This window comes from Kryptolebias marmoratus, linkage group LG11, assembly GCF_001649575.2.
Source record: "Kryptolebias marmoratus isolate JLee-2015 linkage group LG11, ASM164957v2, whole genome shotgun sequence".
Classification (NCBI taxonomy): domain Eukaryota; kingdom Metazoa; phylum Chordata; class Actinopteri; order Cyprinodontiformes; family Rivulidae; genus Kryptolebias; species Kryptolebias marmoratus.
This window is the reverse complement of record NC_051440.1, coordinates 2,208,672-2,236,659: the sequence shown is the minus strand read 5'-3', so window position 1 is coordinate 2,236,659 and position 27,988 is coordinate 2,208,672. Positions and strand designations below refer to the sequence as shown.

General features: G+C 41.4%; 2 protein-coding genes across 3 annotated transcripts in view; one reads left to right on the top strand and one right to left on the bottom strand.

Annotated features, from left to right (window-relative positions):
* Positions 1-16: 16 nt before the first annotated feature.
* Positions 17-21,076, top strand: LOC108248109 (fibulin-7). Of its 2 annotated transcripts, none has more exons than XM_037978325.1 (7): positions 17-186; positions 5,504-5,588; positions 5,835-6,005; positions 6,090-6,332; positions 6,619-6,756; positions 6,842-6,977; positions 12,090-21,076. In XM_037978325.1, the coding sequence occupies exons 1-7, from the start codon at positions 94-96 to the stop codon at positions 12,448-12,450; spliced, it is 1,227 nt and encodes a 408-aa protein (XP_037834253.1). In that variant the 5' UTR covers positions 17-93; the 3' UTR covers positions 12,451-21,076. The 2 variants fall into 2 exon arrangements, with proteins under 2 accessions (XP_037834253.1, XP_017292117.1); XM_017436628.3 differs by having other exon boundaries at positions 19-186; positions 5,504-5,663.
* The window catches only part of glg1a (golgi glycoprotein 1a), a 56,654-nt gene continuing 48,795 nt past the window's right edge, over positions 20,130-27,988 (bottom strand). The window contains exon 25 of the mRNA XM_017436646.3: positions 20,130-22,639. Within this exon, the coding sequence (XP_017292135.1) occupies positions 22,472-22,639 (168 nt within the window). The 3' untranslated portion in view covers positions 20,130-22,471. The remainder of the gene's footprint in view (positions 22,640-27,988) is intronic.

Below are 27,988 nucleotides of genomic sequence, written 5' to 3'. Positions count from 1 at the left end.
GAGAAATTTGGCACAAACCCTCAAAAAGGAGCAGCAGTTTGGGAGAATTAGAGCAGAAGCTGAGAGGTCACCAGGCGCCACTTTCTAACTGTAATGATGAAGGTTTTATCAAGGATCAGAATTCTTTGGCTCCTTGTGATGCCGACGATGATTAGTCTTCATCAGTTTGTTGGGTCATCTGCACAGGTGAGTACAGGTGAATGCAAACCTCAGGACTTATGGTCCTTATAGATAGTTAAATTGCAAAACTGAGAAATCTTTAAAGGGGTCAAATTAACATGCATTAGAAAATTTCTCGCCAATATTTTTTAAAAGTTCAATTTAATTGTTATTATTAAATTTTTATCTTTAACTTTGACCTTAGTTCCAAACGGTGGACTGAAATGGATCTTACCGGTCCTGGTGAGTCCCAAGCGGGGCTCTTTATACTGCACAGAAGCCCACTCTTCACAGGATCTATTTACTCTCAAACTCGTTACTGCGACATGCATGTGAGATCAAAACAGGATGTTTTAGGAAAAAGTTTACATTATACACAGTTTTATGGACAGTTCAATCATAGATATAAACTTTTCATTTTAATATAAATAAATCAAGGAAACAAATAAAAACAGTGTTAACTGTTAAACAGGTAATTGTTGAGCTGCACAAACATTTTTGAGCCAAAGGCTAATTGAAAAAAGGAAAAAGAAAATCTAAAATAAACACAGACATTTTACACAAACACACAGATACACAATAGAAAAAATAAATATACAAATAGAGTATTGCTCTGGTAAAACACATTTTAAAGTGTAAGAAACTGTAAAAACTCTGACATTTGTTAAGCTTTAATTTCTGCTGGTAACCTGATCCAAATCTGAGGAGCTCTAAAAAATCGGCGATGTTTTGTATCTCGCTGGTTTCCAGTCTGTTTAACTGCTCCTGTTGTTAGCCCTCCTGCCCTGCCAGATTTAAACTCATTTTATTAGACTATTAGACAAAAAATTTTATGATCACCACCATAGACAAAAGGGCAATAATGTTTTTGCTGTGTATGTGTTTGTGTATACGTGCTGGTTTGTCTGTTAGTAAAATATCTTATTTTAATGAAAGTTTCAGGAAATTAATCATTGGATGTACATCTAAAGCTGATTAATTTTTGGAGCCAATCCAGTTCAAGACGGCTACCGCAGATAATCAATTTTAGCAAAACAGGAACGGCTATAACTATGACTACACTGAGCTAAAAATTGGTGTGGTAGTAGCTGAGAATAATTCACAACACATACTCTGAGAGCTAACGTCACGTGTAAAATTTTACATGAGACTGTGCATAATGTCTTTCACAAGTTTGACTGAAACATCTACAACTTTGTTTTTGTGTAAACCTCTGACATAATAGGCAACAGGCAATATACATTCCTTCAAGGAATGCTGGGCCTTTAATATATTGGAGAGAAAAGTCCATTCATCCATTTTCTTTTACCTTCTTCTCCATTTTGGGTCATGGGGAGCTGGTGCCAACAAGACAAACAACAGGTGTGCACAGGGAGAACATGCAAACCGCACCCAGAAAGGCTCGAGGCTGGGAAGCGATCCTGCAACCGTCTTGTTGGGAGGCAACAGCTCTAGCCACTGCACCGCTGTGCCACCCCAGAAGAGAAAAGTATATAAAAAAATCTAAATTTGAGGGACGATACTGCTCCTGGATTTCACAGCAGTGCCTCTTCATTGGTTTTTGAGACTGTTTGTTCAATTACACCGGTTTTATACCAGATTCAGAGGTTTGGAGCCACACAGGAAATGTAGGACAGAATCAAAGCATACAACTGGACAACAAGTAAATACAACTGGACAGCTTTTACTGTTGAACAACTCTTAAGACATGAAACAAGTTCAGATTGCTTTTAAAGGTTTTAGCCACTTTCCCAAAATCAGTCCCAAAAGTCTGTAGAAGCTGGAGCTTAAATTCACAAATGTTCACAAAAGTGCTTAAATAGCTACCTGCTGCTCCACTTGTGTGTATCTCACATGTGTGATGGGTCAAATGCAGAAAACAAATTTCAGTTTTTGAAGCGTAAAGGGAATCAGAAATCATCAGAAAGTCATTTGAATGCAGGTTATCCTGACAAGCAGTGCTCAGCTTCACCCTTCTGTCTTTTCACAAACAGGCCTTCTGCCGGGTGAGGTCTGCAGCAGGACCTGGTTCAGTTCTCACCCAGGTGTTACTCTGGTTCTGAAAACCCCTTCACCCTTCCACCTTTTGGGAAGGGCCACCCAGTTAAATAGCCTAAATTTTCTCTGTTCTTTTCTTTTAGCACTTAATTAATTCGAAAATAATAATCAGGACGGCTATGGCTCAGTGCTTACAGCAGTTGTCCTCTAATGAGACAACTGGAGGTTTGATTTCACCAGTATGCTGCATGTCAAAGTGTCCCTGGGCAAGACACTGTACCCCTCAATGCCGGTGATGTGTGCCACACTGGTGTTTGAATGGAGTTTAAAGCACTGACTAGAATCTATAGAATGACTTATTAAGATTAGCTTTGTAGTGAGGTAGTAGAGTACTGTATGAATGTGTGTGTGGATGGGGAAATGGCCTAATTGGCTATAAAAGTGCTATAAAAGTACAGTCTACTGACCATAATAAAATAAAGAAGTTTCCATGTCACAAAATAAATAACTTTACCAAATAATTTAATTACTACTTTTGATTTTAGAACCTTATATTGTCTGTGAACTGACTTTACATTACACATTACAGATTTATTAAATATTGTTTATATTTGATGTTTTATATGACTGCTGTGTCTGAAGCGGCTTCTGTTGGTCCAGTGGGATTTGTTTGTTTATAAGAACTGCTGAAATTAACGGAATGGTAAATCAAATGTACTTATGGCCTTTTTAGCCAATCAGACCACTCACAGCACTTTAGAACACAGTCTGTGCCCTCATTTACCCACATTCATACAGTACTGAATCTCTACAAAGCTAATCTAAATAAATCATTCTGTGGAGACAAATCAGTTTTTTAAACTCTATTCATACACTGATGGGGCACACTGTAAGCAATAAAGGATTCAGTGTCTTGCCCAGGGACACTTCAACATGCAACTCCTGCTAGGAATTGAACTGCCAACTCTCTCATTGGAGGACAACTGCTCTAATTACTGAGCCACAGCCACCCAAGTATGCCCCTGAGGACCAGTGGTTCACAAAGTTAGGTTCAGGACTAAATCATTCCCACAAAAATCACTTTTTACTGGTTAGCAAGTTTAAATTTTGAGTGCCTGCATTGATGATGTACAAGGAAAAATACCCAGAATTCATAATTTATTTTTTATTTGTATGATAACTGCAAAATTGAATTTCTGGTCTGACCAAAGCACATTTGATTTTCCAGTGGGTACAGAATAATTTTTTGCACAACCTAATAAACAAATACTTTATGCTTTAAAGTACATATAAATCAAATACCAGCTAATTTGATACATCAGCACATACCTTTTTAACCCCAAAAATGTGTTGTCATGTAGAAAGTGCCTTCAGTGGTGATGTAATAAAATCTTTTGACTGAGTAAAGGTTATTATTAGTAATTTATAAAAATAAAATGATGTCTATTTATCCCAACCACTGAATAAGGTAGCACATTTGTTAAACAATATTTACTGAAAGTTTTGGGGCAATGTCTAAAAAGGAATCATGTCAATATATGTGACAGGGTGCAACTTTTCACATTGTTCAGTCTGAAGTCAGTGTTATTAATTAATCAAGAATCTTGTTTTTTTAATGCTTTAATTTGTTTAAATCAAGATACAAGATCTTGGAATTGCTTGCAGTATTTTTCAAAATCTTTTAGATGAGATTATTTGTTTTTTATTTTTGTTGTAACTGTCACGGCTATGATGCTGCTCTTTTCATCAAACTATGTCACACCTGAAACATGCTACAGATGCACCAGGTTATAGTTTGCTCCCTCCTGTCTCTGAAAACACTCCACATGTTTCTGTGAGGATGGCACAGTAGAGAAGTGGTTAGAGCTGTTGCCTCCCAGCCTGGGGCCTTTCTGGGTGGTGCTTGAATGTTCTCACTGTGCATGTGTAGGTTTACTCCAGGCCCTCTGGTTTCCTCCCACAGACCAAAAACATGCATGTTAGGTTATTCACTGATTCTAAATTTTTCCTGTGAGTGAGAGTGAATGGTTGTTTGTCTCTATGTGTCACTGTGATGGACTTGCAACCCATTTATACCAAGATTTAAAAAATTTATATGCACCCTTTAAATAAGATTTTAATATATTTAATAATATTTGAAGGTAAAATTAAATAAAACATTTCAAAGGTGTTTTGAAACATTTTATTTATTTCAGTTGTAGTTATGGTATTTTTTTATGGGTAAATTAAGACAAGTTTAAGTGCATTTGAAGTCAATTTTGTTTTGGCACAGTGGAGCAGTGGTGGAAGCTGTCACCTCACAGTGAGAAGGTTGTGAGTTCTTCTCCCAGCTGGGACCTTTCCATGTGGAGTTTACATATTCTTCTCATGCGCACGTTGTTTTTTTCCCAGAGACCAAAAACATAGTTTAGGTTTTAATTGAAAACTCTAAATTGTCAGTGGGTGAGAGTGTGAATGGTTGTTTGTTTTTATGTGTCTCTGCAATGGACTTTAACCCTGTCCAGGGTGTCCCCCTGCTTTTCGCACAGTGACTGCTGGAGATAGACACCAGTGACATGGAAAGGAGAAATGGGTAAAGAAAAACGCTGGATGGATATTTCTGTGAGCGTGCTCATGGTACCTCTGATTAGATCAGAAACTGGATTTTAATCTAAAGCTGTTTTCATAATGTTCATCTACTGTTGATGTAGTTTGAGGAGAAACTAAAGAAGACAAGGTCAAAGCAAGACACAGAAACACGAGAACAACAAAACAATTCTAAGTTTTACTGAAATTAAAAAATGAATTAAAAGCCTAGCATTCCATAAAGGAATGCATTTTGCCCACATCTCATGTAAGAGTTTTGGTTTAAGCTCATTTTATGTTGAGAAATTATGGAATTGTAGCCGTTTTGGTCAAACCTTGTATAAAACCATTATAAATAATTTGATGCAATCTTGCACAATATTTTAGCAATTAGAGTAATTGTTGGGAATGACTCTCATCTACTATCACACCAAATTTGACCTTAATATCTATTTTATTAACATCTGTCCAGTGATTCATTTGATATTTTGCTAACATACGATCTCAACTGACACGAAGATTTAATGGCAAAGTTTTAAAAACAGACCTCATGCAATTAGTTAGTGCTCATAGCAGATGTTGTCCTTTGGAGCACCTTATTTCCTATGTGTCTGCTTAATATAGATTTAAAGGAATGAACAAATAACAGATTTAAGGTTTTATTTAATTGTAAACCCAGTTAGTGATGCTTTCCTTTCCAATAGCTGAAAACCATCAGGAATATGATTTCATGGTGGAGCAGCTGCACCTGACCTGTAATAAGTCTTTCCTGTTCCTTCAGGAGTGTCCGTCCACTCATGATCTACTGAACTCACTGCGGCAGGTGGAGAAAATGTTGGAGCTCCATGAGACTTCATACCAGCAAGGTCTGCGCTCGCTCAGGAAGAAGATCAACGCTCTGCACAACAGCACCATGGCAGTCTTTAAAATGAGCAAAAATGGTTTGGAAACTTTCACCTGTGTGGGGAGAAGTGGATGGATGGATAGACAGATGGATAGCGGATAGATGGATGGATGGATGGATGGATGGATGGATGGACAGATGACAAATAAATGGATAAAGAAAACAAAAGAAAGAAGTTCTTCCTGTTGTGAACCCTCTCTGTTACCAGAATCCTGTCCCAAACCTGAACCCCCGGCTCACGGTCGCAGACTGGGCAGAGTGTTTGATGTGGGGCATGAGGTCCACTTCCTGTGTAAGCCTGGCTACGAGCTGATTGGCCCACGAACCAGGGTGTGTCAGGACTCTTTGAAGTGGAGTGGTCAGCAGCCGATGTGCAGACGTGAGTAAAACACTAATGTCGAGTTTCAGGATGTCCCAGACCCAGATTTAGCATTGTTTTTCCTTTTTTTTAAATTATATTTAGGCCTGAACAGCACCACCAGCTCCATGGCTTCGCTGTCTTCACCTGCTTCATCCTTCCATGGGTCTGCTGCCTTTTCACCCTCCTCCTCCTCAGCATCTTCACCTTTTCCACTTTCCCCTCCAACATCTTCCTCTCCGTCTTCCTCCATCCGACCATCCAACTGCACACACTTCCTGGGCTCAATGCGCTGCACCTGTGATGTTGGTTTCACTATATCAGGACGCGACAACAACATCTGCACAGGTAGATAAAGAACCAACATCTGCACAGGTAGAAAAAGAGATAACAACATCTGCACAGTTAGATAAAGAGATAACAACATCTGCACAGTTAGATAAAGAGATAACAACATCTGCATAGGTAGATAAGGAGACAACATCTGCACAAGGAGACAAAGACAACCTGTGGAGTGGAATCTTGATTCTGTCTGTGAAATGTCAAACAGTTAGCACTAAACCGGGTCAGAATAATTGATTGTGTCCATCAGAGTGAATCATGTGCAGTTCCGACATTCTTCCATGTGCTTCAGATATCGATGAGTGTCAGCTCTTCCATCTGGCTCAGCCGGGTCGGCTCTGCATCCATCAGTGCGTCAACACCCCTGGCAGCTTCTACTGCATCTGTCCACCCGGGTACAGCCTGGCCTCAGACGGTCGCAGCTGCACAGGTTGGCTTCAGAGACCAGCCCACATGTACAGGGCAGGCAGGAGAACGTTTGGTTGTATCTCTCACCTTTGACCTTTCACTTCCAGACACTGACGAGTGTGAAAGCCAAATGCACAACTGCACAGCAGACCAGCTGTGTGTGAACACCTTTGGTGGTTTCCAATGTGTGACGGTGGAGTGTCCAAATGTGAAAAATGCCACATTCATCAAGACGTCTCCCATGTAAGAATATAAAACATTGAGGTCCTGCCTTCTAAAATGTCCTTTACTCTTCTTGTAGCTTTTCACAGAACTGTTCATTCCTTTCTCACCAAATGGACAAAGTTGCTGCCATATTTGCTGTAACTCGTATTTCCACAGCAGTTCTGATGGACACCATTTCCACATGCTTTAGAGGAGTGCTGGTCAATTTGTAGCCATCAAATCAAAAACCTACTGTGTAATTAGCAACTTTTATTTTGTACAAAGTAACTGACGTTTTACACCAGTAGGGCACAAAACACTGCCCATTTGTAAAAATACAGACACCTGGGGCCTCATGTTCAAAACTTGTGTGAATTTCCTACCGAAACCTGACATATGCCTAAATCAAGAAAACAGCTTATGCACAAACAAATCCAAATGTTTGAAACTGAGTGTGCACAACACTCCTCTCATGACACGCCTTTATTTAAATATGAAAATAGATGCAAATATGCCCTGCAGGTGTGATTCTCCACTCTGCACGATCATCATCATGTCTAGGTAGGTAGGTAGGTACATTTATTTATATAGCACTTTTCAGCACAAGGCGACTCAAAGTGCTTTACAACACAAGAACAAAATTACAGACAAAGTTACAGCAGTAATTAAACATAATGAAACACAATTAAACACAATGAAACACAGAAGCTAAACAAGATAAACTAAACTAAGTGTACAGTTTGGATAAATAATCTAAAACATGAGAATGCTAAACTAATGATACCGAGCTTTCTAAATGGTACCAGACCCTCTATACATAACAATTACTAACTAAGGTCTAAACATAACTAAACATGACTAAACTAAACTAAGGTACGAACTCTAACTAACAGTACCACGGCCCTCTAAACAGCCAACGTAAGAATTTCTAATATATATAAATAATCCAAATAAGGAACAACAGAAGGAAAAAAAAAAACACCTGTTAGTTACAGCAGATCATAACAGACTTGATAAGTCTTATATTTTATGTGCAGGATCAGACTCTCATCTGTTAATGTTAGACATCACTTTCTTGGATTGCTCACAATATTCTAATAAATGAAGAGAATCACACTTTACTCATGTGTTTATTAAGATCAACTACAGCAAACACGCAGGCACTCGGGCTTGGTGAAATGCTCTGATACTGTAGTTTAACCAGTAAAAACAGGAAGTCATTCACTGATCACTCACCACTGCCTAGTAATGATCCCAAGAAGACAGGATGAGTGTTGTTTACTCACCAAGCAGTGAGTAAATTTATTTAATTTGCTCACTTGCCAGCTTGAATTCCCAATCAGCTGTTCAATAGAGTGAATGAATCATGGGATGAACCAAGACACCTCACCACAGTTGTTGGGTACGGTAATTGCATTTGGCATCCTGCATTATTTGTATACTGACTGAGTGAAAATACTTTCTGCTAATATAAACATATTCATCCTGTCATGGTGCTTTTATAGCAACGTGTGTGCCAAAAATAACACCATTTGCATTAGATTATCCTCCAATAAGGCTAAAGCTACTGTTGAAGGTATTTTTTGCACCACTTTGGGCAAGTTTTATTATTCACACAGTGATGTATTGCTATTCATCATGTGTCTCTGGTGTGTCCAGTAATAACTTGCACATCATTAACAGTTTCCCAGTTCGCACTCTAAGTGATACCAATGGACTAATAACTGTAGAAACGTGCATACACCAGCTATGAAGTTGGTGAGGGGGTTCACGTTTCCATAGTCAGTTTATAGTCATGTTTCCAAAGACACAGTTAATGTCACAGCTCAGCTAAAATCTTTAGGCTGTCCTGAGCATTAATTCATGTTGACGGCTTCTAATATTATTTAGATTTTTTAACGTTTACATTAAATGTCAAATAACCACAAAATTAAATGGGTCACATTTCTATAAAAAGATTATTAGTCAAAATCTTGATTTAAAACAAATGTTTTCAGGAACGTGTGTTTGTAAAATACATCTTCTCCCAGTGGAACGTGCGTCATGCTATCTCAGCATGATGAACAGACTTTGTTTTGATGAGATAGCATGTCTGAAGTGTTTTCTTGGATATGTGCGGTCAGAAAATGTTACTGAGATAAACGAGTGATTCTGATGAAAAGCGATAATGGTTCACACAACAACATGAATCTGGTAATGAGAGCAAATCCAACCTAGGTTGGAAAATTCACCTCTGACATCGACATTATGAAGTAATTCTGTATTTATATCTATCAGATTATTTAAAAATGAGCAGCTTGTGTCAGACACTTGTTTCAAATGAGAGAGGACTGGTAGAAACTTAGAGTTTCTTAGAGAAAACTTCACAGAGCCTATTACCATGGTGATAGGCTCAGAATTTCATTTATCTCTCTTTCTTAAAAATAAAACTAAAGGTTCACTAAACTTAAAGTTAACTTACTGGAGGTTTGCACAAAACCCACTGTCTGGAGTACCCCCTAGAGCCAATGCTGAGTCTGATTATGATAAAAGTATTTTGGTCAGGACAGAGACAAGTTTTCACTTTAATAAGAAGCTAACAATCTGTCTGTTTTAAAATAAACAAGAATAAGATCATGAATCTGAGGCAACAATGGAACAACAAACACATGAATCAGGGAAAGAATGAAAACCAGAAACCTCTCATCTCAGAGCTCTGTAATTTGAAAACAATGAGTTGAACCTGAGAGTGAGCCACTTCCCTTCTTTGCCTGTCATTTATCTGCTCTCAAACAGAAACTGAGGTTTACCCTGACATGAACTGTACAGTTTGCAGGCTCCACAAAAATGATGACATTAGACACGTTTACCAATTTTAGATTCATGATTTATTCCTACCAATAAATCACAATTTAGTAAAAGGCAGCAATGTATGGCACAGCATGGCCACACAAAGTGATGAACGGATTGATGGATGGATATGTCAGCAGACTAAATAAATAGTCCTTATATTTTATTTCCAACTATGTTGAGCAGACCCACGAGGAACTAAACTCAGTTCCAACGAATCCCATCGGTCAACTTAATTCACGTTTTTTTTTGTCATATGATATAAATAATATATAATATACATAATGTAAAGTTTCAATACAAACTTGTGCAGAATGTAACTTTGGATCAAAACAGTTGCATAACTATGTGCATTTTGTGCTAATTAGTGAGCTACATTAGTTGTTTATGCATTAGACACCAGAGAGTGTGCAATTACTCATGTGCAAGCTGAAAGAATACACAGTCAAGTGTAGTTGCGAAAGGTAGTCCATGATAATGAATTCCCGTCAGCTGTTAAGGAATCTGATAGCAGTGGGGAAGAACGTTTCTTAGTGTAGAAGTCCTGGATTTCACACTTCTGTACCTCTGGCCTGAGGGTAGGAGTGTAAACAGTCTATGCTGGGGCTGGGTAGTCTGTGAGGAAGGAGGCAGCTGTCCTTTGGACTCTGTAGTAGCAGATGCTCTACAGTGAGGGCAATGGAGTCATGATGATCTTTCCAGCAGTCTTCACCACTCTCTGCAGGCGTTTGTAGTCCATAAAAGTAGGGCAATCATGCCACACAGTGATGGTGCTGGTCAAGATGCTCTCAACAATGCAGCTGGAGAAGTTGATCTTTGGCGACATACTAAACCAGTGGTGTCCAATCTTGGTCCTCAAGGAACACTGTCCTGCATGTTTTAGTTGTTTCCCCTTTTCTTCAGAAGGTCTTCAAGTCCTGGAGAAGCCTTTTAGTCACTCACTCATTCAAATCAGGTGTGTCAAAGCAGAGAAACATCTAAAACATGCAGGATAGTGGCACCTCCAGGACCAGGATTGGACACCACTGCTTTAGGAAGATGTTGTCCTGTGGGAGGCAACACAGTCATGGGTGAAGAGGATGTAGAGGACTGAGATGATGTTGTATCCCTGTGCAGTACCTGTGTTTATAATAATCCTGGCTGAAGTTGTTTCCAAGCCTGACAGACTGGAACCTGCCAGTCAGAAAGTCTAAGAGTCAGTCAGAGAGGGTGACTCCTAGCAGTCACTGCCTGGAGTCAGAAGTAAAACAGAAGCTGTCCAGCTTCTTTCTGTACTGCCTTTGGCTGCTGTGATTCCGGAGTCCATACTTTGCTGTTTTGCACTCCACCTCATTGGTTGATCTAAATGCAAAGGAATCAGCATGTAGAAAATTGGACTTTTTATGTAGAGTTTCGGACTGGAGAACTTCCTGGCTATATGGATGAAAAGATGCTGTTGACACAATTGAAAATGTACCCAGACACATACATAGTACAGTCCGGTATGTTGACAGACGAGTCCTCCAGAGTGGCTGCATATCTGAACACATTCTGTCTGAGCAAAACAGTCCTGCAGCATGCGCTCAGTCTCTGGGGTCCAGTATTTAATTAGTTTAGTAACAGAATTTGTTTGTTTCAGTTTTTCAGTGTAGGCTGGGTAGAGGAACAAAGAGATGTGTCTGAAGTGGAGGTGGGTGGTGTAGCTCTGAATGCACCACATATGTGACTGTAAATATAATCCAGTGTGTTCTTATCACAAATGGAAATGTCCACATTTTGATAACATATCAATGATGGCACACAGCAACTTTGCTTTTAGTAAAATAAAAAAAAAGGTTAACCACAAAGAGAATTGCTAAACTGAGTTAATTTGTCATGTTTTGAAAATGATACGGGTGAGACATTTGTCACACATTTAATGTGTTGCGCTTCGCATCAACACAGCTGAATTCTGCTTTGCGCCTCCTTTGGTTCCATGATGCTCGTTTCATTTCTGAAAGCTCAAGTCTGTGGGGGATGTGGGCTGCTCCATCGGTGACTTTTAAACGGCCAGAGGCAGCATAAAGACGGACTGGTATTTGTTTAAAGCCAACTCTCACTGAAAATTAGAGCACTACATTCTCTTAGTTCCAGCTCTCAGTTCATCCATGTCATGATTTCATTTTGAAGTTTTGATTTTTTTATGGTCATTTTCCATCTATAGTGTTAAATGAACATACAAAAAGTCTGAATTTGTTACTTTAAGGTTGAACTGAAGCTTCTCTTCTTGTAACCAAGGTTTCAATGCTTACAGAGTTTAAAACTGAAATTCTGCCCTCTGGTTGACTCTTTGTGTTTCTTCAGGCGCTGTGAGAGGAACCCATGCATGCTGGAAGACAAAGCCTGCATCCAGGCTCCAAATTCCATCTCTTTCCACTTCCTGGCTGTGGTTTCCAACATGTCTGCCCCTCGTGTCCTCTTCCGTGTGTCAGCAGCTCGGGTGCTGGGCGACACACTGAGGTTTGGATTGGCTGGGGGCCGCGGGCGGGGTCACTTCAGCGTGCAGCGCTCGGGTCGGCAGACTGGCACCCTTCTTCTGGTGACTCCCATCAAAGGTCCAGCCACGCTGGAGGCGGAGGTAGAGATGAGCGAGCTGGACCGCAGCACTCTGCTGGGCCGCTACCTGACGAAGGTGACCCTGTTTGTCTCTCCTTACATGTTCTAGGAGAGAAGATGAAGAGGGATTCACCATGTCGGACAGATCACTCAGTCTGATGAATAATAGATTATCAATTTATATTCACTTTAAATTTGTATGATATCCTTATCTGTATTGTTATTTTGTTAAAGGCTTTAGCACTTTTCATGAAGTTACTCATTGCAAAGTATGAAATGATTGTTTATCCTGAACTATATCAAATGGTGCCATTTTGTTTATTCCAGTAGTTTTCTACATATGCAATTCTAAAATGTGGGTCCAACTCCATGTAAATGAAGCACTCAGCAGAGGCTGCTGAAAACTAAGTTGAAGCTTGAGTCACATGATTAACCTACATTGATGATGATTTCAGTCACCTGTGAGTTGACATTTTATTATATTTTTTCAAATGCAGGCGACTCATTATGGTCAGTTCACTGTGAAAATGTTTTGTGTTTAAGTGATAAAGGCCTCTGCAGCGCAAGGAAGCAGCAGCTCAGAGTTTACCAGATGGAATCAAGTGTGACAACACTTACAAACAAAACAATCCAATTCAGTTTATTACCTTTATTCAACCAGATTAAAAACTCATTGAGATCAAGATCTTTTTTACAAGGGTGACCTGATCCAGAGGCCAGTAGCACATCATACAAAGGCCCGATTTGAATGCTTCTCATGCCAAATGAACTGCCTTTTTGGAGGGCTTTAACATGCTCACAGAGATCTTACAGGAGTTTCAGTAGTTGGTGTGCCAAAATTGGCCACTTATTTTGCAGCACAAAGACCTACTTTCACTTAGAGGTCTGAAATTTGGTGCACATGTAGAACTCACCAAGATGCACAAAAAGGTTTCTTGAGGTATGACCTAAATCCAACAGGAAGTCGGCCATTTTGTGGTTCTACGCATCAAATCAAATTTATTTATATAGCACATTTAAAAGCCAAACTGCTGCACATAAAAGCAGCTGAAGAGGCACTCAATGATGATGTCACAGCTCAGACAAGCTCTTTACTTTATCCCAGAACTTTATCTTACGTTGACAGTTTTTGATAAGAATTAGTTTTTTTCATATTCATATTAAAAATCAAATATTTATAGAAATTAAATTGACCATATTCCTCTAATAAGTAAGTTCTTTTGGTTGCTCCCTTCTTCAGCGGTCGCCACAGTGAGCAAATTTACACAAACGATTTACTCCAGATGCCCTTCCTGCCGCAACCTGGGCTCAAACCTACAGCCTCAAGATCATAAGACCGCAGCCCCAAATTGAATTTGTTCCTCTAAAACGGTTTATTGGTCAAAATGTTGATTTGTAAAATAAAATGTTTTCAGGAAGATGTTTGTTAAATAAGATTCTCAATACCAAACAGATTTTATAAAATTTTAATGACAGAAACTGCTTAAATAAAATAAACAAAAATTATGTTCTGTGACAACAGGTTTGATTTGAACAGTTTATTCTTTCAGTAATAGTTTGATTTATGAGCTTTAAAGTGTAATAAATTCTACATTTTCCTTCCATCCCTACTTCTGGACAGATGTTTTATATCTGTAGGATTTTTAATAAAAAAATAACCACTAAACACTGATGGACACCATTTAATCTCAGGATTATTCTGTTATTATCAGCATCGCTGTTATAATAGTTAAAATGTTTTTAATGATCTCTTTAAGACAAATAAAAACAGAGATAGAAACTTTGGACCAAAGAATCAGGTAATAGAAACAGAACTTTATAACTTGAACTCCAGTGAAGGTTTTATCGCTAAAAAAGAATTTGTTGGCCTGTAGGGATTACCAAAGATCAAAATAAATGTAAATTCTTTGTTTTTATTTTATGGCTACTGTGGAGATGTTTTATCCAGCAGATTTATTTCTGTAAATTCTTTCTTAGCGTGATGAACACTTTGTTCTGATGAGAGCACGCCTGAGGTGTTTTATTGGATATGTGCAGTCTGAGAATGTTACTGAGATGAATGAGTAAATCTGATGAAAAGCCGTAACAGTTCACACAACAACAAAAATCTGGGAATGAGGAGAATATCCAATCTCCTGATGTTAGGTTTTATGAAGTCATTCTGCCTTTTTATCAGTCGGATTATGTAAAAAAAAGAAACAGCTCGTGTCAGACGGTTGCTTTAAGGTGAGAGAGGACCAGAAGAGTTTCTTAGAGAAAACCTGCAGGGAGCAGGTTTACCTCACAAAGTCTATTACAATGGTGACAGACTCAGTAAACTTCCTAAACTTAAGGTTAATTTAGTCTAAGTTTTTACTAAACTCACTTTCTGGACTACCCACCAGAGCCGTGTCCCAGTTCACAGGCTGTACCTGAAAGCATCACAGCAGCACAACAGAGACCACCTCATTTCCTCAGAAAGCATCCATGTCTCCCGGACTAGCAATGCTGCAGCAGGTGGATCACTCAGAGTGTCATTTCACAGCTGTGACTCTTATAATCATAACATGACAAACTTATTAATGGCAGAGGAGGGCACATTGTAATGTCAAGCATGGGTTCAAATTCACTCACTGCAAATGCCAATGTTCTGAGTTACATGAGGTTGGTCATTTGAGCATGGATCTTAATGTTTTGCTCAACCTTTGACCTTGTCTGTGTGTGTGTTTTTAAAAAAATGATCTTCATTGACATGGCAGCCTGGGCAGCACCAAAGACTACATAGTTTCACTTCACTGACCCTCTGCAGTCTGAATGAAGTCGCCCCTGAAGGTTTTGGAAGGCTTCTGAACCAAAGCTCGGTCCTGCTGTGGTGGATCCCAAACTGGAAGTTTAACCCTCTGCTTCAGAGCTCAGCTATATTGTTCCTCAAATGAGAAATCTGATTTTTCAGGGGAAGTAAAAACACCAACTAAGAGATTAAGCAATCTCTTGGTCTAATTTACCACTGGTTATCTCCAGTGGTCAATGTGTGAGAAGGGGGGAAAGGGGGAAAATAGACCCTAGACAGGTGTCATGGGACTAACAGAGACAGGCAACTATACACTCACATCCAAGGTCAGTTTTGAATTTGCAGTTTACCTAACCTGTATTTTGTTGGACTGTGGGAGGAAACCAAACTCCACACGAAAGAAGACTAGCAAGGAGTTGAACCCTGGACTTTGTTACTGTGAGGCAGCAGCTCCAACCCACCCACACACACACACACACCATTGTGCAGCCCCATCATGTCATCTGTAGACTGAGTATTTTTGAATGTTTTTAGATGTTTGAGTGGAATATGTCCCTTTTACTTTAAGAAAACTTGACATGTTTTGGTGTGTCGAACTGAAGAATTTAACAGGGATTTGTGAGGCAGCCTGAAGCCTCCACAGTACAGACAGAACACACATGAGAACAGACGACTGAAGACGTACTGTCATGTAACACAAGTCTGCAGAGAGAAAACACCAACAGGTTCCACTACACTGAAGTGTGAGCTCAGCTGTGTCCGGGTTACATTAATTTCTTCAGAGGAAATAGAAACATCATGTTTTTATTACAATCAGTAGTCACGGATCATCCTCACTGATACAATGGTCTGGTAAAACTGCTTTACTTGACCCTGGCTTGGGTCTTAGCAATTATGGTTGTACAAGTGTAGAAATATTACTCTGTTTTCATCAAGATCTTCAATCTCCTCTGGTGAAAACGAATCACCTCATGAGATAATCCAGGCTTGTTTTCTCTGAAGAAAACACACCTGTTGTTCTTTCTGATCAGTATACTTCATGGTAACATGGTAACAGTAAACCCGATCACTTGTTGACCGTCAAACCAGTCTAAAACAGCAAGAATAAAATGCCTCCCACCGCCTTTAATGCCAGTTTTAGATTAAGATCATGTTATGTTGAGAAATGACAACGCTGTAGCTGTTTTGGTCAAACCTTGAAAATAAATTTATGTACAATCTCATGTGATATTACAAGATATCTTGATCACGGCCAACTTGAATTAGGTTGACTGAGAGTGCTGCCGACCCAAGAGCCCCTTCCTTCCCTGTGGTTTTAAATATGTACGCTGCACAGTCCCATATCCCCAACCTGGAGTGCACTTTACAGAGCTCTGGTGTGTTGAGAAGGTGACCTGTGTTTTACCTATTACCTGTGGTTTGAAAGACTGGGCATATTTTTGAAAAGGGCTGGTTCTATTGTCAGCACAGAGCCTAACTCAGTAGGAACCATAGCTAAGAGGAGGACCATGGAAAAGCTGCTGGCCATACTGAACAACATCCAGCATAAGAACACATGGCACCAGAACACCCTAAGCTGTAGTCGTGTCATCCGATCTGCAGCTGTATGTTTTGGATACTCAGGGGAAGAGAGGAGCAGAGCTGTTTTGATCACCACCTGGTGGTGAGTTGGATCAGATGACAGGAGAAGATGCTGGACAGACCGGGTAAACCCAAATGCATAGTGAGGATTTGCTGGGAACAGCTGGCAGAAGAACCCTGTCAGAAAGATCTTCAACTCACATCTCCAGCAGAGCTCCAACTGCATCCCAGTGGTGGAAACTGGGGTGGTGGTTGCCCTCTTTAAAAAGAGGGACAGGAGGGTGTGTTCCAATTATAAGGGAATCACACTTCTCAGCCTCTCTAGGAAGGTCTGTTTAGGGGGTGCTGGAGAAGAGAGTCTGGTTGATTGTCAAATCTCTGGTTCAGGAGGAACAAGATTCCAAGATTCAACGGAATCTGCTGGCTTCCTTAGATGGAAAACTTTTACTAATTGGCTTTTTATAATGTATGTGCATGTTTTTGTACAGTGCCCTGAGACAATTTTTGTTGGGACTTGGTGCTAAATAAACTGAATTGAATTGAACAATGTGGGTTCCGTCTGTGGAACACTGGACCAACTCTTTACCCTACGGTTCTCAAGAGGGCATGGGAGTTTGCCCAACCAGCGTACATGTGTTTTGTGGACTTACAGAACGCATTTTACTGTGTTCCTCAGGGTACTCTGTGGGGGATGCTCTGTGAGTATGGGATTGGGGTTCTGTTACTATGGGCCATTCAGTCTCTATGCAAACTGTGCAAGAGTCCGGTTCGTATTGCTGGCAGTAAGTCAGACCTCTTCAGGTTAGGAGTTGGCTTTCACCAAGACTGCCCATTGTCACACATTAATGACTTTTATGGACAGAATTTCTCAGTGCAACCACGGGGTGGAAGGGAACTGGTTTGGTTGTCTCAGGATTTAGTATCTGCTATTTGCAGATGATGTGGTCCTGTTGGTGTCATCGTGCCGTGATCACCAGCTCTCACTGGAGCTGTTTGCAGCAGAGTGTGAAGCAGCTGGGATGAGGATCACCTCCTCTAAATCTGAGGCCATGGTCCTTACTCAGAAAAGGGCAGACTGCTCTCTCCGGGTTGGGAATGAGGTGCTGCTTCAAGTAGAGAAGTTTCAGTATCTCGGGGTCTTGTTCACGAGTGAGGAGAAGAATGGAGCCTGAGATCGACAGACAAATTGGTGCAGCTTCTGCGCAAGCTGTACTTCTCCGCTGTGTTGAAGTCAAAGCTGAGCAGCAAGGCAAAACTGTTTACTAGTTGGTCTATAATCCTATGGTCATGAACTTTGGGTGGTTTGATTACAAGCGGTCACAAAGTATCTGGGCTCTCCCTTAGAGATAGGGTAAGAGATTCTGGTATCCAGGAGGGAGAGGAGCCTGTTGGGGTTGTTCATGCATCTGACAAGGATGCTGCCTAGACACCTCCCTGGGGAGGTGTTCTGGGCATGTCCAAATGGAATGAGACTCCGGGGAAGACCCAGGACACACTAGAAATGTCTCTCAGCTGGCCTGGGAATGCCTTAGAATCCTCTAGGAAGAGCTGGAAGAGATGTCTGGGCTTCCCTACTCAAGATGCTGCCCCCGCAACCCGACTCTGGAAGATAATCGATGGATGGATAGAGATTACCCTTGAGAAACACAATAGTTTTGTAGTAAATAGATCTTTTTTAAAATTGAGGCTTTTATCTAAAGTGAGATCCATTTTTATCCTTTAATGACTGCAAATGTATTATTCACACTTTTCTTACCTCCCAGCTGGGTTAATGTAACATACCTTATGTAAGTAATTCGCTAAGTCTTGTCTGAAGTTTTTGGGTGGGGAAACAAGCCATGTAAAATTGAGACACTCAGTCATTTTGCAGCACAGCTTAAAACGGGCCAGAGTGGTTCTGTCCGTTGTGACAGGTGTCTCCTCTCCTCTACCTCTTGTCCTCGAAAAAGCTGCCTGAAGCTACCAGCAATACCTTGTTGTCTGCCAGCAACATTGACTGCATAATAAACTTGTTCAGATTTTCCTCAATAGAACCAAATGGGATAATATCATCGCAACACGATAACCAAGTGGAGTCATCCTCCATTTCCTTGGATTCCAACTTGGTAATTGGCTTAAGAGCGTTGGGGGGTCCCTGGCTGTTAATGAAATTTCTAAAATTTGACAGGAATGGCACACATCTCCCCAGGGTAGACTTGCAAAGTCTGCTACAAGACAAGTTTCTGTTTATAGCAAGTGCCATCTTAGTATGCAACATGCTGAGACACACTGGGTAGTTGTCATACATACCTGCCCCTTGGAGAAAAGTAAAAAATCACAATCACTCAAACGTAGATGTGAGCAGGGGCAGCCAGCCTTGTTGAATACGCAAAGCACTTTAATTTCTTCTGAGGCATATTAATATAACTAGGAAAAAGATCCATATTTGGCCAGTTAGCAAGTTAGGGAGACTAGATGTTAGATGTCGAAGGTGCTCTCTTGTTAGCTTTTCTGAATGGTGGGGATGGAACTTTGCTGGTTAGCAGGGTAAATGGTGTGAGCTACTATACAGAAGAAGGTTAATTAGTTTGGAGCATTCAGGTGTGTGTTAACACAAAAAGACATCTGTACATTAAAGACTTTCATTCTACAGACAAAGATCACCTGACATGAATGTTTTTTAGATATAAGGTGTTTCCCCTCCTCCTAAAACAGGGGCAATATGTGTTGAAAAATAACACTTAAAAAATCTCCCTCAGATTCTTCCATACATACTGTTGGAACATTTATGGTTACAAGACATGTACATAACATTTACAAAACACTCCTGGATTTATGACTGTAGGTTCCTAATTAATGCAGCCATAAGCTTGACGCTCTCCGTATTTCCCCTTCCTTCCACATCATGACCGGAAAAAAGAAAAACTGGATCCTCTTGATTAAGTTCAATCATTTACTTGAAAAAAAAATAAACGATAGTCATAACTTATCCACAAAACAATAAAGAGTAACAAAAAAAACACGAATGAGGTCAAAAAACTGTGGCTCCACTCCAACTGCCCAACTCTCTCTGCCCTATAGCCACACCCCCAAACTCAACTGTCCAGCAAACAATCATACATGCGAACCCACTAGGGCCTTAGTGTAGTGTCTAACATTACACGTTCCTATGCATGACAAGTTTTATTCAGTAAATAGTCATTTTTCTCCTAATAAACTTAAGTAATCACAAGAAATATAAACTTCCTCCATCCTGAAGGTCCAAACAAACCTAAACTGAATTTAGGCTTCTATAATGACCGTGAACAGAACTATCGGTCTGTACAGTGGTGCAACTCGTGTCCACCACAATACTCTAGCAGTACCCACTGAATTAGATATTTGCTGGTTTGGGTTTTGCCATCAATTAAAAAGATAAGCTTCTCTGCAAGTGAACAAAAATACAACGGAGTACAGAATAGAAACCTTGCACACTTTATTTTTATTAACAAACTGTCCAATTTTTTTATCTGTACAGAGCAAGAAACAACAAAGAAAAGCCTGTCCATCAGAAGCTCTGTAATTTTAATCAGAAAACATTTTAACTGAAGATCTCACCACCAACATAACAAAAAAATAAAAAATAAAAATAAAAACAAAAAGTTCCAGGTAACACTCTAGTGAGAGGCAACTGTAGAGTCACAGCTTCCTGCTTCCTGAGCACAACTTCCTGAAGGAGGAAACAAACAGGTGGACACGTCCATTACAGTCACACACTCCTCTGTCTACAGCAGAGGATTTAGGTAAGTTCTGGACAGAAGTAAACCCACAGCCAGCTATAGCAAGGGATTCTAGGACATTCTGGACAGATATGAACTATCAGCTGGCCGACCCAGGGGATTTTGGGTTGTTCTGAACAGAAATGAAACCACACTGTCTGCAGCAGGGGTTTCTGGGACGTTCTGGACAGAAGTGAACTCACACTGTGTGCAGCATATAATTTTCGGATGTTCTTGACATTAGTGAACCCTCTGTCAGCTCCAGTAAAACGTTCTGGGATGTTCTGGACTAATGTGACCTTTGAGCCAGCTGCAGCAAGGTAATTCTGGAACGTTCTGGACAGAATTGAACCCTCAAGTGTGACAATGATCAGGCACACGCTGATTTCAACAGATCTACCCATTAGATGAAAAAAATTAAAGGCGGTTGAATGAAGAAAGCTAAGATTTACATCTGGAGTGGGCATTTAGAACTACACAGAGCTTCAGTTAATAAAAAGAACCAAAAGCAGCAGTACTGCTTTTCTTCACAACTTGGACTTATAGCTATAGTACACATGTACACGGGATGAAACCAAACTGAGGGGAGGGACCCTGGTTTGGTTCTGTTCTGACCTGCTGACATTTCATCAAGCTCCACTTTTTCTTTGTTTTTAAAAAAAGTCCCAAAAGCTTGAGATGCAGCTCTTCTGCAGGAGTTCCGCTCAGGCATCAAGCTGCAGGCAAAGCAACAGTACTGAGACAAAAGAACCAGAACAGATTTGTCCGTCTGAGTAACAGAATGTTTTGTAACAGGAAAATATCATCTTCCATCTTTATGAGGAAAAATTTGACTAATGAGAAATGGTGAAGAATTATTGTTGATGTTCCATCAAATCCACCCCAACCTCCAAACAAAAACTCAAAAACTTAACAACATGTTTACACGCCAACTCTGTCTGCACCCCTTCACAGAGGCATTCACTGCCCCCCAGGAGGGAAAAAGAAAAAAAATATCTGCTGGGGCAGGATGATACCTTTGCTCCCACATTCCAAATTCCTCTGCCCTCACTGCAGGAAAAAAGGCAACCAGACAAAAGAGTCAAACAAAAAAAATAAACAATGACCTTTAGTAGACAAATAAATAAGGCTAAAAATAAAAACAAATAGTAACCAGAATCATTTTACAGTCAATCTAAACATCTCACAGTTTGTTTAATCTTGGAGGGGAAGTGGGAGGGAATATATATTTTTTTAGTTGTTTGTCCCAACACAGACCCCCCCACAAGCTCCTTTATAACCCCTCTGAGATCCTGCATGTTGCTCAGGTTTCCAGGTTTCTTGTGGCTCGATGGTGGGAAGAAGGTGTTTGGGGTGCGGGTTGGTTGGCATCGCCTGCCTGGCAGTCCCATGGCAAAAACCACAAATCTAACATTTGTTTAAAAAAAATGGTGGAGGGGGCTGAACAAACCCAAGAAACTTAGGGAATTTAGAGAACAATGGTCAGTAGACAACATGGACAGTTTCCTTCTCACACACTCACACATACAGATGGTTAAAATATTGGAGTCATTAACTACTCTGTACATCAAGCTTCCACTTGATATAGTTTCATTCATCACCTCTCTGTCATTCAGTTCTGAAATATTACCTTTAACACTTGTAACTACACCTCCGTCCATTCCTCCATGAGGGGTACTGCATTCACAGAGAGAGTGGAGTCAAACTTTAGTAGAATCGGCACACTGGAGTAGAGCTCAAGGAGAAAAAAGATGAAGAAAATAAAGAGGCAGTGGACATAGACCCCTGGAGGGTGATGGTGCGGTGGGGTTCTTGTCTTTTGGGGCTGTGGGTAAAGTCTTTCCCATGTAAAAGCCCCCAGCAGCAATAAAAAAGCAGATAAAAAAAGTGGTGAGGAGGACAGAGATCTGAAGTGGTACGGAGGCTGCAGGTCGGTGTTTTTGGACTGAGCTGGGGTGGGACGGGGGTCAAAGGAAGAACCAGGGGATGAAGGATGGGAGGTTCCCCCTGTGGACATGTCCTGACCGCAGAGGGGGCGGGGTCTACCTATCCTTCAGCTCCTGCGTGACTCGTTTGGTGAACCTCCCACAGAACATCCCCATGAGGAAGAGCAGGCCCACAGCTGCACCGATCACAGTAAGAATGTAGTTCTTGGACGGTGATGTCATCACCTGCATGGCCAGGTCGGAGAAGCCCTCAGCTGGAGCCACCTGGAAGCAACAGGAACCACAGAGTACAGATCAAGAATGAGGTTTTCCTTCAAATGCAGCTTTTAAAAAGAAAAACGGTTTCCTCCAAAATAAAACCTCTGAAAAACAGGTGATCCATTTTAAACACCCCATAGACCAGTTTAACCCAGTGCTCGAAGTGGACCAGTACTCAGTACTGGCACTTCTAATTTTTAAAAACCTGCTGGTACTGAGTGTCAGTGTCAGTGTCACCAATTGCAAGCTACAGCTGAATGATATAAACTACATTACCCACAAGACATCAGTTCTATACTCCTTCTGACTGGGTCAAATAAGGCGATCAGATGGAGCACCACCTGAGTATTTAGCCTCTGAGCAGAGCTCCCATCTTCTTTAAGGTTAAACAATCCCTCTGCTTTGACTGGCAGGGAATAAAGCTACTGATTTTTTTGCAAAGAAAAATGCCTCAAATAAAACTATAGCATTCCTTTAAGTTTTTAAGTGCCTAAACATTAAGGCCTCTCAGGCAAATAAAGTATTAAATGGTGCTGCTGATCAATGATCTCCAGCGTTTTATATAAAAACTTTAAAATGGTTTTAAGTTCATCATAGGGCTGGGCGATAATTCGATAACGATATCTATCGCGATAGACACATGTTCAATAGCGATAGAAAACAGTGTCGATAGAACGTTCGAAAATTTCACTGATCTCCGAGCCAAAACTGCAAGGCATTCTGGAGGATGTAGGCAGAGGAAAAGCAGCCGCTTTTCAACCAATCATGGCCCAGCCAAAAAAAGTTTGGAGACATGCGCAGTAGTTTTTCCCTTTTTCGCCATCGTGCTCCGCAACAGCTTAAAAAAAATAACAGCGTGAAGGGAAGGAAAAAATGAGTGAAACCTCTCGTGAGAAAATTGTCGATAAGCGAGGAAAAGTCACGTCACCAGTTTGGCAGTATTTCGGATATTTCAATTCCGTCAAGAGTCAGTCAAATGTTGTCTGCAAACTATGCAAGGTTGTCGTTGCTAGCAAGACTGGCAATACAACAAATTAATTTTACCACCTCAGCCGCTCTCATCCGTTGGAGTACAGCAGCGTCAAACAGCCACAGGCATCGACATCCAGCAGTGGAACAACACCCAAGCGGGAACAGACAACCATCGAGAGGTACTCAGCAGCAGTGCCATACGACAAAACATCTAAACGTTATAAAACAATAACGGACGCAGTAGCTTATCATTTAGCAAAGGACATGCTACCGGTTAGCACAGTTGATCTGTAAAACAAATTAAATCAATAATTATCGATATTAATCGATATGAAACTCTTATATCATGATAGAGTTTTCAGCCATATCGCCCAGCCCTAGTTCATCACTTTGGATTAATGTAATTTAAGCTGCTTTATTTTTCTATTTTGGCTGTCAGTCATGAGTGTTAGGAATCGTAAACAAATTAAATCATTATTTTGTAGCATGAACTAACATCCTTTAAGGTGGGTTAACCGGCAGCTGCTGGTAATTCCTTAAACTTTAGTGGAAAAAAAACCCCAAACATTATTGCAGTTTAAAATGACTTAAAAAATGAGTAAAACCATACATTAATAAAAGCATAAGTAACTTTTGATTTCTACACAACTTTTTATTTTTTTGTTTTAATTTAAATTATGTAATTAAAACAATGAAGTGGCTGCCCCTGTTTATTTATCAGGGGTGGCAGCGTACCGGCACTTTTTTCCGCCTACATTGAGTACTGTGGGTAACCAATGAAACCAGTTTAAGCTCAGTTTTTTTTTCTTTCCAACAAAAAACATTATGTCAGAGCACAAAGCCACTTCTGATGACATACTACTGGTTTCACTGCACTAATCTGGACCAGACCAGTACCAGATTTTTGGCTCACTTCAGAATGATTAAACAACTGCAGATTACTCAGTATCACTGATCAGGATTCTAATAAAAACTCTAACACTTCTCAAGAAATGTTGAAGGGTGCCAGTGCAGCTGCTGCCTGAAATTCAAACATCCAACAACTTTCTTCTCTAAAGCCAAACAGGAATCTGGGACTTCCTTTGTAATAATTTAAACTGTGACCCCTTTAAACCTTGAATGATGTTTCTGCTGTGAAGCCTGTCTGAGCTGTCTAAACAGGGCTGGGTTTTACAACTAGCTTCAACTAAATACCATTGTTATTGTAGTTACTTGCTCTTAACACGAAAAAACAAAACAAACCTAAGCCACTGAGAGGCTGCTGACCGGCACTTAGTTGACACATCGTCCTCCTGGATCCAATGAATGAACACTTGAGAGGTTCTTATGATTATAGAGCATTTATTGATCTTGCGCTCTCCAACAAGATGCGATCTTTTAAGTTGCACACATACAGACTTGACTGTTAGGACAATCAAAAACAGCTCACAAAATTGTTGCAATGCAAACAAACAATGACAACGGTCAAAAACTGTTCCCTTTCAGTCGCTTCACTCGGTACAAAACATGTACTATGGGATATCACGCCCCCGCGTGTCCTGGCTAAAGACACCTAATCACACCTTTAGGCAAATGACGTGAAGACGACAAGTGACATGCCCGGCCTGCACTATGTAACCGTCCGTCATCACTGTCATTCCTTAGTTCTTATGCTCTTCACCTCGCTCGGAACACCTCTTCGAGTCAGGCTAGCTAGCTGCTGCTAGTAAGTTCTGTGTTTCACAAGGCTGCTTGGAATTAGCTTAACTGCTTTTGTTGGTGTTAGCCTAAACCACATGGATTATGCTGAGGGGTTAGCTGGAAATGAAGAACATGCTGCTCAGTCTCAGTTTCTACTGGACCCTCATCAGGCAGACGAGGACGTACTGGACATCGGTCTGGACGTTCAAGGTCTGTCGGAGGACGAGGATGAGTTTTTGCCGGGTCAGGGTGCCGGCGGGCCAGTCCGCTGGTACCAGTCCTGAATGAGGCCAGAGTCACCGCAGATTACATCCTCCGTGTGTCCCGCTGTACAGCGCTTTCTCTGGGCAGAGGGATAGCAGCAACGGTGGTGGCACAGAGGCACCTGTGGCTGACTATCTCTGACGTCCTGGACCGGGACCGGGCCATCTACCTGGATGGTCCGGTGGAGGCTGACAGGCTGTTTGGACAGTCTCTTGACGTCATACAGGCGAAATTTGAGCTGAGGAAGAAACAGACTGAAGCGCTTCACTGTATTATTCCCAGACGTGATAAGAGACCCAAGTCCAGCGCGAGCACTTGCAAACCAGCAGTACCACCACTTCCACCGACGAGAGCGACGCTGCCCGTGAGCCTCAGCTCCCAGCCAGTACAGCCACAAATCCACAGCCAAGCTCCCCGCCACTCAGCTTGGAGCAAAGGTCCCCCTCCGAATCTTTAGAGGAACTCGACGTTTCGGAGGAAGAAAACACAGTCCTCCTAGCAGCAGGACTGCGAATTTAGGGGTTTCAGGAGTAGGGGGACATGACCGCCTGTTTTCGGCGGCTGCCAAAAAGGCATTCTGTTGGTTTTGTCAAGGTCCCAGTCCCAAGAGGCGCTGCATTTTCCCCACACAGTCTCCCAAGCACATTTTCCCCACTCACACAATGTTTGCACTAAAAGGCCCCAGTTTGGGTGCTGTAAAGGTTTGTCAAAGCACCACAAATGTTCAGAATGTTTGTGTAAATCTTTCAATAAAGACTGCATTTTGTGAAAGAAAAAAAAAGTGTAAATCAAATGACTGCAGGCGGCAGTCGAAATATGCTGCACCTCTCTCGCACAACGATAAAGGGCAGCACCTCCTCGCTAACAGTACAGCAGGTCAGTCGCCTGGCCTCATGGCTCCCTCTCTGGCGCGCATGCGCACTCTCACCATGGGTAGAAAAAAACGTTTGCTATGGGTTACTAGTTACAATTCCGCTGGAGACCCCCCTTTAGTGGTGGCTCAGATATGGTGTCTTTTTGGCGAAGCAATGGTGGATCTCTTTGTCACCAGGGCCAACACCCACTGCCCTCTGTTCTTTTCCATAACGGATCAGAACGCCCCACTGGGGGTGGATGCACTAGCCCACCCCTGGCCCAATGTACTTCTGTATGCATTTCCCCCAGTGGAAATGATACTGCCTTTACTAGAGAGGGTGCACAGACAGGGTTTGTCTCTGATTTTGGTGGCACCCCGGTGGCCAGCAAAGTTATGGTATGCAGAGATAATTAGCCTGCTGGCAGCGAAGCCCTGGCAACTCCCGGTCCGTCAGGATCTCCTCACTCAGGCAGGAGGGGAGATTCTTCATCCACACCCAGAGCTGTGGAACCTGAATGCCTACCTGCTGAGAGGTCCAGCTTGTTAGCTAAAAGGTCTTCCCCCCGCTGTAGTGTCGACAATCCAGAGTGCAAGGGCATCCTCTACTAGAGGCTTATATGCCTACAAGTGGCGAGCCTTTGAGCAGTGGTGTGAAGCCAAGCACATTGTCCCATTTCAGTGCTCAATGGTGGATGTTTTAACATTCCTGCAGGAGCTGTTGGATAAAGGGCTCTCCTTTTCCACAATAAAAGTTTACCTGGCAGCTATTTCTACCTGCCATGTTGGTTTCATTGGGGTCACGCCGGGCGCTCATCCCCTGGCTGTGTGTTTTTTAAAAGGTGTCCATATACTGAGACCTGTGAATAAACCCAGTGTCCCTCCCTGGGACCTTACTGTGGTTCTTGAGGCTCTCTGTGATTCTCCATTTGAACCTTTGGAGTCAGTGGATATGAAGTTTCTTTCATATAAGGTTGCTCTGCTTCATGCTCTGACAACTGCAAAGCGGGTTGGGGACCTCCATGCTTTGTCAGTGAACCCCTCCTGCATTCAGTTTTCACCTGATGGCTCCAAGGTCATTCTGCGACCAAACGCAGCGTATCTCCCTAAGGTTATACCTGCAGACTACAGCTCCATGACTAATCAGCTCTCAAGCTTTTGCCCACCTCCTTTTGCATCTGAGGAGCAAAGGAGGTTGCATTCCTTGTGTCCTTTACGTGCACTGCACATTTACGTTGACCGCATACGAGACATGAGATTGTGTGATCAGCTGTTTGTGTGTGTTGCTAACCCAGGCAAGGGTAAGGCTCTGTCTAGACAGAGACAGAGACTCACCCACTGGATTGTGGAAGCTATTTCTTTAGCTTAAAACAGCAGGGGGCTCCCAATATTGCAAAGCATTTGTTTGGTTTTATCGTTTGGATGTGACAGCCCCTTCTGTGGCTCACTCTGTTCTTTCTGCTGGGTCTAAGGTGCCGCACTAGTGTGCTATATTAAACCAGGTTTGATGGCTGCTCTGCGGGGCGTTTATTCACTCCTGATCAAAATCTTAAGACCAGTCAAAAAATTGCAAGAATTTGCATTTT

Excerpts from the sequence above, each read along its gene's own strand:
- LOC108248109 (XM_017436628.3), top strand. The coding sequence starts at position 94 with ATGATGAAGGTTTTATCAAGGATCAGAATTCTTTGGCTCCTTGTGATG. Across the intron at positions 187-5,503 it reads TTGTTGGGTCATCTGCACAG|GAGTGTCCGTCCACTCATGA; the intron begins GTGAGTACAGGT and ends CTGTTCCTTCAG. Across the intron at positions 6,333-6,618 it reads CGACAACAACATCTGCACAG|ATATCGATGAGTGTCAGCTC; the intron begins GTAGATAAAGAA and ends CATGTGCTTCAG.